At 40.6% G+C, this 9,611-nt stretch overlaps 1 protein-coding gene and 1 long non-coding RNA gene across 2 annotated transcripts; both read right to left on the minus strand.

Moving 5' to 3' along the window:
• Positions 1 to 3,138: 3,138 nt before the first annotated feature.
• Positions 3,139 to 3,638, minus strand: LOC108038110. Its single transcript, XR_001768917.2, has 2 exons — positions 3,357 to 3,638; positions 3,139 to 3,295 (listed from the first exon to the last, which is right to left on the minus strand). It is a non-coding gene; the product is annotated as an uncharacterized LOC108038110 (long non-coding RNA).
• Positions 3,639 to 4,723: 1,085 nt separating this feature from the next.
• LOC108038109 (replication factor C subunit 1) lies at positions 4,724 to 8,638 on the minus strand. Its single transcript, XM_017114826.2, has 4 exons — positions 8,523 to 8,638; positions 7,021 to 8,456; positions 5,742 to 6,584; positions 4,724 to 5,672 (listed from the first exon to the last, which is right to left on the minus strand). The coding sequence occupies exons 1-4, from the start codon at positions 8,529 to 8,531 to the stop codon at positions 4,889 to 4,891; spliced, it is 3,072 nt and encodes a 1,023-aa protein (XP_016970315.1). The 5' UTR covers positions 8,532 to 8,638; the 3' UTR covers positions 4,724 to 4,888.
• Positions 8,639 to 9,611: the final 973 nt, after the last annotated feature.

The following is a 9,611-nucleotide window of genomic DNA, read 5'->3' on the forward strand; positions in this document are numbered from 1 at the left end:
ATTTATATGCAGCTCATGACAGCCCGTGACACCAGATACATTTTGATTTTTCAGGTTGCTCAAAACGGAAATGAATATGGTTTTATGCTTTGACCAAAACCAGAAAACCTGCTTACGAGTGTAAATCACTGCCGAGACAGCAAATTTCAATTAAACCACCGAAAAACAAAGAAAAACAGGGGTGGGACGCGTATTCATTGAGTTCCGACCACCCTCATTTTATTATTTGTTCTCCCCTTTTTCCATGCTTACGTGAAACGGAAAAACACAGAAAGCTAACAAAGCGAATTGAGATCGCAAATAAAAAATGTATAGGCTGTGAGCATGGCTATATGGCATGGAAGTTGGCTGGCAACTTAATTTAGCCGGACCCAGTGCGGCTGTCAGCGGACTTGGTGTGTTGTATCTGTGTATCTCTGGGATACAACGACAGATAGTCTGTCCAATGTCCACTGTTGACCCATTTCATCTGCACGATTAACTCGTTCTCTTTTGGTCAACAAGCCAAGTCAAGTTTTGCTTCCACTTCGGCTGCAATTTTTCTCTTTGGTTCTAGTTTGAACTCTGCATCCGTGTGGTGGAAATGCCTACGCAGAAAGAGATATCACAAGCAAAACTCAAAACAAAAGCAAATCGTTTTAAATTTGAATTACTAATAAAATAAAATATAAATATGGTATAATCATTATTACTGATTTTAGTTTTTTTTTTGGTATTACGAGTACAATAACTCTTATTTGTGATTTACATTTTTATAACTCAGGGAAAAATAATTATTGATAAATAGAAAATAAAAAAAACCGTAAATTTTATAACTTTTGAGTTTTATATTCAAAAACTTAAAACATTATTTGCAACCTCGAAATACGAAAGATTAAGAATAGTTTTAATTAGTTACGCCAGTATCAATACATATAAATAATTGTTTTCAAATTAACCTCTTTTAAAAATTAACTAGAAATTCAAAACCGAATTTAATGGGAATTTTGGTGACAGACTTAGTTTGTGCCCAGATATTTTTCCTAAAACCTAGTTTACCTATGAAAGTGTTATGATCTATGTATAGCAGAGACTTTGATTCCACGCCAAAGAACGCCGAATGATGATGTCAGAAGGGCGGTTGTATTGCCAAAAAATAAACGAACGGCTATGCTTACAAACGGGTATTTTTAACGGCTTCGGTTTCGTTCACTTCAGTCGTGTGTTGTCGCTGGCTTATCTCTACCGCTACCCCTCACCACCCAACCACCACCACAGCTGATAAGGCTTGTAAACGGTGTGTATAAATAGAATATACAGTCAAAACTCCTAAGCAACGAACCAGCCAAAATTATACTTCTTAAGTCTTTAAAATGTAAAATTGAAATTTTCATTAAAAATTTGTAGTAAAAACATTGCAGTTTATGAACTAATTTTGTAAGACAACAAACTAGAAAATAAATTAAAGTAAAGCCTGTTTATACGACCGAGTTTTATACGTTTATCATTTTGATTTCGGGCTGTTGCTGCTGCAGTCTAGATAAAGATACGGGAACCATTATGTGACTTGTGTAACAGTTTAGCGCTATCAACTTTTTACACTTATCGATAAGTTATTGTTTTCAGTTTCGGTCTTTTTAGGGAGCATGATTGCTGACTAGTTTCGTAACTATGCAAATAGAAATACGAAGTAGGGAATGCAAAAATGCAATAATCTCATGAGCCGAAAAAAATTAAAAGTACAATGAGCCGAAAATGAACAAAAAACTTGATTTTTAAAAGAATTTTAAGTAATTCGAAAGCGAAATCTATTGAAAAATCAACAAAGGACGAGACGATGAAAAAGAGACAGAGAGAGTGGGGTGAGTAGTGGGTGTTTTATGGGTGGCAAGTCAAACAAATGCAATGACCTGAATTTGGTGCGTTGTGTGCAAGGAAATGTAAAAAAAGGCGATAAGAAGATGCGAACCGAAAATCAAAGAAAAAGGCTTCAGCATGGCGATGACTTTGACTAACTTTAATCATATTCAACATTTTGATTTTTGGCTAAATTTTAAAGCAATAAACTTAAAACAATGTTAATATACAGAACAATTTTTGTTATTACAAAATATATGGTTTTAATTGTCAAATTAATTTTGTAAATGAATTTGGCTATTCTGAAATAGGCCCATTTGCACATTTTTAATGATGCGCAGGCATCACAAGATGACTTTATCTAATGTCTCAGCAAAGATAATTTGATTTTATTGAAACCTTTCAAGTGTGCTGTTTATCATAATATGAAAAGTTGACTTTGAAATAAACTCACTTCATTTTTTTAAACGGTGTACCGAAAATAATTTTTTACCAATTATTTAACATATCAATTTATTAATTTCTTTTTTTTCTTTTCTTCAAAAGCCAAACTCTATTATTTTTAGGTATATACATATGTATGTATTTACACATTTATTCGTTTTTTTTGTTCTTTTTTTTGGTAAAGTGTGGAAATACTTCTACGCTGTTTAATTTTAGGTTCGAGGATCATTACTTGAACATTTGCAAAATATAAATTCCGTGGGTTCTGTTACACAGGGGTTAATAAAAAAACTTAAGTTTTAACTTTGTGAAAACGTTTGGAATAAAGGCATAATATAAATGCAAATGAACATTGCATCGGTATAAATAGCTAATCGTTTCTACATATTAGGAAAGGATTTCCATCAATCAGTAATTTGGTCAAAAAGTATATCTTCTTTTCTCAAGGTGCATTTTGTGTACATATTTGGAATAAAGACATGACAATTTGTAACAACAGAAATGGTTCCAAGGTAGAATTTTCTTTCAAAACACTCCCCGCTCACTTAACCCTCTGGGTTCGCTTTCATTTTAATGGCATTCATGCCCGCACTCAGAGTGTTAAAAAGGTAAACATGTGTTGCCAAAACACGGAGAACGAAGCCCCAACGAAAGTAACGGCACAAGGCGCGGCACCTGTTTACCCAAAAGGAAGAGGAAGGGGGAGGGAGATGGCCGAAAAAACCCTGGCTCCCAGTGTGAGCATGTATGCGTGAGAGGCTGCTTGTCCTTGTGCATGGCCCAACAACAACCATAGGAGAGGGCGCTCCAAAAGAGGGTGGTGAAGGGGAAGGGCGGGGGAGCAAAGTCTACACTTGCCTTGTCTCTCTTTCTCTCTGTCGTCCAGCTCGGCAGCGTTGAATCGGTGTGCGTGCGCGGTTAAGGTGGTATGTGTGTGTGCTGGAATTTACGTGCTTATTGAATTTTCAGCGCTCCAAGTTGCTCAAAAAACAAAGAAAACCCGTTGAGTTTTACGCTTTGAACAACAATTAATTTCAATTTAATTAAAAGCGCGACGGCAGGCTGAAATTGCTCACTTGCTGGGTGTTGTTTTTCGCCAAGCTGCGCCCTTTACACAGATGCAGATACACACTCACACACATAGACGGGCGTAAGCCGAGAATTTTTCAGTGCGAAAAAATCCACAACTTTGTTGCTCGCGGCGAGTTAAATCGAAAAATCAAATGGATCGCGCACTTTTTGCAGTTAATGGGTTGGTTGGAGTTGCCCGCACATGCTGTCCCCTGTTTTTACTAGCAATTTTCACTGCATTCTAAGCTGCCACAGTACGTGCAGTCCGTTCGCGCTGACTTCGGGAAGAAAACTCAGATACTCTTTGGCGCTACCATGGGGATATCGAATATTCTATCGAATAGTATTGGATCATCGATGTTTCCTGGCTGGCAACATTGCCAACTGATGGCAACTCTGCCTACGCCTAATAGTCTGCTTAGACAGACCACGAATCTGCATCATGCATGACGAAACGCCGCATCAATGATATTTTGGATATTTGGTCGGCTTGTACGGCTTACTAGATTTTTAAGGGGAACAACACTACATTTTTCCTGTTCAATTGTCAAACAACGTTTTCGACTGCTGAAAATATGTTTAATTTTATATTTCGTTGTTAACTGATGCCAAAAACTATGATCAATGTTTAAAACTGCTGAAATTATACAATCGGATTCGATTTTATAATAAATGTTGCGATACTAGTGAACTCTAGCCTGAAACGATTTCTAAATTGCTAAATTCTTTAAAAACTTTATGAATAAGTTGGTAAACAGCTGGCGAAAATTAAATGACATTTCTGAAGTATATGGGTGATTCCTGCTCTTGGCGATTTGTTTATTGTTGGTTGCAAAAAGGAAAAACGACCAGTTTATCATTTGAACAAACCGTTTTGGGTAGATAATTTTTCTGGACCTCGACAACTCTTTCCTTCAGCATTTTGCAACACTAATTCTAAAAAGTCTGAAACAGCTGTCTGAAAATTTGAAATTTACAATTTGTATTGTTGGCAGCCAATCTTATTGCGTCGAGATCCATAAATAAAATTTTACTCTAACTATGCTTATAGATAAAATTGGATCAGCACATTAGCAGAATTTATCATACAAAGCTAATTCCTTTGTCAAGGATGGCGAGAACTGCTAGGCAGCAGAATTATTTGGGACCTAAAAGGAAGATTAACTAGCTCAATTTAATTATTGAAGGAATATCCAATCCTTCCATTTTTCAAATTTTAGAAACTAGTTTCAAATATTCAAGCAATTGGTCACTGAACACTAGTGAACAACCTTGGTCTTTAATTTTTCTTTAATGAAAGACGTCTTACTAAATAAAATCATTAAATTTTTAAAATTATTATGGAATGCTTTATAATTTTTAAAAATTTAGCTGCATTATAAACACACAATTTATTGGTACATTCTAGATATTTTCAACAATATAAACGGCTTGCCAGTGCTAAGCATTAGTGAAAAATTCGAAAAAAGGTATAAATGGGGGATGTTTCATGACCAAATATTATTAAAATTAATTTTTAGAAAAATATTTAGATCATTTACTTTTTTGCCTTGGCCTTGGGTTTTGAGGCCGTGGAAGATGCTGCCTTTTTGGAACCACCAGCCGCTTTGGAAGTACTGGAAGCGGTGGTTTTCTTTTTGGCCTTGATCAAACCATCCAGCTCGAGGTTATCCTTGTCTTCGTCTTCTGAAGAGACGTGACCATCGGCGCCGTCCTCTTCCCCTTGATCCGCGCCCAAGTAATCGTCATCCCCGCCACCAGCCTCAGCCCTCTTCTTTTTTATGCCCGCTTGAGCGGAATAGGAGTAGGCCAACACCTCCTTGTTGTAGGTTCGTGTTAGGGCAGCTTTCACTCGTCCATCGACTGAATCCAAGGGGGATTTCCTGCCTGGCCAGGAGGTCAGCTCGACCAGCGAGTCCAGATCCTCGCGCAGTAGATGGTAATCCTTCATAACATCAAGGGCAGCAGGCACACCCTCCTGCCCATTCTTCACCAGAGGTCGCACAATATTATCCAGCAGGAAAGGTGCGTAATCCAGGCGTACCGATAGCCTTGAACCCGAGGTGCACACCCTGGTGTGGTCGTGCAGCTCCTGGGCAAATCTGGCCCGTTTTCCGGACTTGGAGTTCTTGCCCAGCCATCCGGGAAAATTGATCTGTCCAGTGAAGTGGCCGCACATGTGCTCTCCAGGCAGCACTGAGCTGAAAACGGCCTGCGTTGGCAACAGACTCCAGGCGGAGTTCGCGCGGATGCGCTTTTCGACTAGGTCGCCCAAGCTGAGGGCATCCGCCGTTGCAGCCACCTTGGCCAGAATATCGTTTCTGCAAAAGCGGAGAATGAGAACAATTGTAGGGATTTACAATTAAAAATATACCCAGAACCATTCTTACTTGTTTCCGTGTGGAGAGACCTGGAGGTAGTTCTGCTGCACAAAGAGCGGGGCCAGGCTGTAGTCGTGGAAAAAGAGGTCGCTCTTATCGGCCAAGGACATGTGTTTGTGCTCGTCCGCCGTAAAAACTTTCCGCACCACTTCCCAGGGTCCCAGCTTCAGGTCCTTGGTGGCGACCTGTTGCCCTGATTTTAGGGAAGATTCCTCCTTCGCGCTCAGCAGGGCAATGTGGTTGATGGACTGCCGGATATCGTTGTTGGTGGCCGCTATGATTTCCTCCACTTTTGCAGGTGAAATCTTTACCTTCTCCTTGAAGCAGATGCCCATTATTTTACCCTTGATCTGCTCGAGACGCGGCCTCTGGAATCGCAGATCGTAGCAGTAGTTAACCAAGGACCTAATCTTCGGGTGGTTGCGATCATTACACATGCAAATGATCGGAATGGAGCTATCCTTGATCAAGGCGATAAGCTCCTGCATTCCTCCACGGTCCTCGTTCCCGGCCATACCATCCACCTCGTCCATGATCAGCACGTGTTTCCGGGAGACCGCCTGCCCCTGGCCGCTAAAGTATCCGGAGAGGGATTTATTGCTCAGAAGCGTGGATACTTCATCCTTGAGCAAGCGTTTGCTACGGGTGTCGGAGGCGTTGAACTCGACCGCATCGAAGCCCAGCTCCTTCACCACCAGAGTCGCCGTCGTGGTCTTTCCGATTCCCGGCGGTCCCGATAGTAGAGCCGCCTTGTAGAAGCTCCCGTCATCGTTCTTGGCCCAAGGATTGGGTCGTTGGGGCTTCTTATTTCCATCGTGGTTAGAATACCATTTGGACATCCAGTTCATCAGTCTAGAGTTGGAAAGAATTAATATCAATAAAATTTAAATAAAATAAAATTCAGTAGTAATTGTGGAATGTATGTTTAAAAAATAGAAAGCGTTTCCCACCATAAGAAGTGACCTCATACTTATGGATATATTCTGGGTTAGTAGTTGCATTCGGCTTGAGAAGCCATATCTTTTCATTTGTGTAAACAGAAGAGGTTCTGGAACATACTTACAGACTTTCATTAACCGTAAGAGAATCGAGTACTTAATTGGTAAAATAAGACTTCTAATTTTACCCATCATGGGATACTATTGTTTTTGTAAGTTTACATCCTCAACCTCACTATTCTAAAGCGAATAAACGCTTTTTAATTTTTGTTTGCTTAATTAAAATAATGATACACCAGAAAATTAAAATTTGATCATTCTATATTTTCCTGCGTGTTTTAATTACTTACTTGGTCACGTTGCTAGCGGGTCCTGCCTGGCCAACAATTTCTTTGATATTGGTGGGCTTGTGCTTGTCCACCCATGCCATGCCGACCACATCCTGGGTCTTGGCCTCGCCTGTCCTTGGCACCGGTGCCTTTTGTTCCTGTGAGCTGGGTTCCTTCTTTACTTTTAGGGTAACAGCTGGGACTGTTTCATCCTGCTTTGCCTTTGAGGAAGTGTGCTCTTCCTTGACCCTATGCTTGGATGCATTATGTTTCTCAATATTTATGGGCTTAGTGTCCTCCTTTTCCTCTTTGACTTTTGTTCTACTGAAAGGCTTGACATCCATCTTCTCCTTTTCCTCGGAGTTCTGCTCTGCTTTTTTTTCCTTCTTTCCCTGCTTAGTGTCCTCCTTCTCCACTTTAACTTTTAACTTGCTGGAAGCCTTGACATCCTTCTTTTCCCTTTCCTTGGAGCTATGCTCCTCCTTGGGGCTCTTCTTCTCCTCCTTTACCTGCTTAGATTGGCCGGATTTCTCCCTAATTAGGTCGAAGAGGCCGTCCTCGCTGAGAATGGGTATTTTTAGCTCTTCAGCCACTGCAAGTTTCTTTGGTCCCGCCTCCTCACCGACGACCATATACTTTAGTTTCTTTCCCACCACGGTCATCACCCTTCCGCCGTACTCCTTGATCACGGCTTCCGCCTCCTCGCGCTCCATGGACTCCAGGACTCCGGTGACCACAAAGGTCAGGCCACTAAGGCAGTTGGGGGATCCCTTGGGGATTTCCTTGCTGCCGGGATTCAGGCAGCTGCTGCGGTTCTTGTACTTCTGGTAGAGCACGGCGGACATGCGCTTCCGCTCGTGGCGTTCTTCGTCGGTTAGGACACTGGATTCCAGATCCGCTGGAGGCTTCTCCTTCTTCACTCGCGGAGTCGAGGTCTTGGATTTGGTGGACTTGGGTTTGGCCGGTTCAGGACTGGCTTTCTTGGCTCTTTTGGGAGAGGGAGACCTCCTGGGAGATGATGAAACCTTTTCCAATGGCGCGGCCTCCCTGATACTCTCCTCCAGATCGACTTCCATTAGACTCCGGTCTATGTCCTCGTTCTCGAACTCGATAACCGCCTTGGTCTTAGGCTTGGGCACAACCACACGCTTGGTTTCCCCACCAAATAGCTCCGAAGGATCCACATGCCTTTTCAGCTTGGATAGGGACGGTTTGTGGCCATTTCTGGCTTTTTTAGCTTCCGGTTCCGGAGTGGCGGACACCACTTCATCCTCGCTTGATGCCGCCTTGGAGGCCTTACGTTTCTTGGGCTCCGGCGGACTGGCAGCAACTTCGTCTTCGTCGCTGGAAATGATCACGGCCTTTCGGCGTTTTGGCGCCTTAGTTGGCGTCTCTCCGTTTTCGTCTTCTGCTTTTTTCGGCTTGCCGGGCAGCCGCTTAAAGAAGGTGTCGATGCCCTGGAACGATTAATTTCTATTAATTGAAGCTCTGCCTGTTCGTCTGCTAAGCTGTCAAACACATACGCGCTGCATTACGGCATTTATTGTTTAGTTTTTGAAGCTATGTTGCGAATTTTAGCGAGGGTGCAATGTAGAGCTGGAACAAAAATCTATCTTTACTCGATACTATCGGATATCGCGAGTCGCGACCTTACTGTATGTCAGAGCAGACATCGATGCAAATGTTGCCAGATGTTATTTCGATACTATCGATATTTCCAGACAGCGATGTTTTCCCAGAGCCATCGGTTATTTAACTGCTTGCCTGTTTAAATATCAAATAGTTAATATGCACTGCTTGACTTTATAAACACCAAAAAGTTAATATTAAAAGTTTAGAACAAATACAGTGAAGGATTTTCTAAACGACCAAATCGCTGAATCGCTACAAATATGAAAGGAATTTTCAGCACTTAAGGGAACATCCCAAAATGGAATTTTCAAGCAGTTGACCCGCGTAACTGATTTATTTTCAAATATTTAATAGAAATTCTTGTTGTTAATCACCGTTCACTATTCAAAATATTTGTTTTGCTCTTCAAGTAAGCAAAGCGTGCCAAATCTGTAAATTTTTTAAAAATTTAATTTGCATGGAACATCTTCCTGGCTAACATATGTCCAAAATTCAACGATTGAGAGGTTTACATAACTGCCAAATAACTCTTAAAAATAAGCAGAACCGCAAACCATTAAAAATACTTTTAAATGTAAAACAAAAAAATGTAGCAAACAGATTAAAAATCCTCAGAGCAGTTGGTTTAAATTTGTCTAATAGACCAATTTCATTGACAAGTAATTTCACATTTAGACCAACGCACATACTTTAGAAACATCCGATATTACATAAAGGCGTCACTTGACAGAGTAAAAACTATTGACGATCGTATCATTCAAATTCTAAATTATGTATATATGTAAAATGTTCTAAAAATATTAACATTCACACATACAACATTTTAAAATATTTTCTTGTTTGGCACTCTTCAAGAGATTTTACTAGTATTCTGAAGAAGAGACAATAATGTGATGCAGCGAGCTAAAGAAGAACAAAAATTATAAAATTATTTTTGTATAGGGAAACTAATTTGCATGAACAATGTAACAATAGAAAAG

This window comes from Drosophila rhopaloa, unplaced genomic scaffold (genome assembly GCF_018152115.1).
Source record: "Drosophila rhopaloa isolate 14029-0021.01 unplaced genomic scaffold, ASM1815211v1 contig_155, whole genome shotgun sequence".
NCBI classification, from domain to species: Eukaryota; Metazoa; Arthropoda; class Insecta; order Diptera; family Drosophilidae; genus Drosophila; species Drosophila rhopaloa.

Bases quoted from the DNA above. Each gene is read 5' to 3' on its own strand.
- LOC108038109 (XM_017114826.2), bottom strand. The intron at 6,585-7,020 runs GTAAGTAATTAA...TTCCAACTCTAG, and splicing joins CCCGCTAGCAACGTGACCAA to ACTGATGAACTGGATGTCCA. The intron at 5,673-5,741 runs GTAAGAATGGTT...CCGCTTTTGCAG, and splicing joins GTCTCTCCACACGGAAACAA to AAACGATATTCTGGCCAAGG.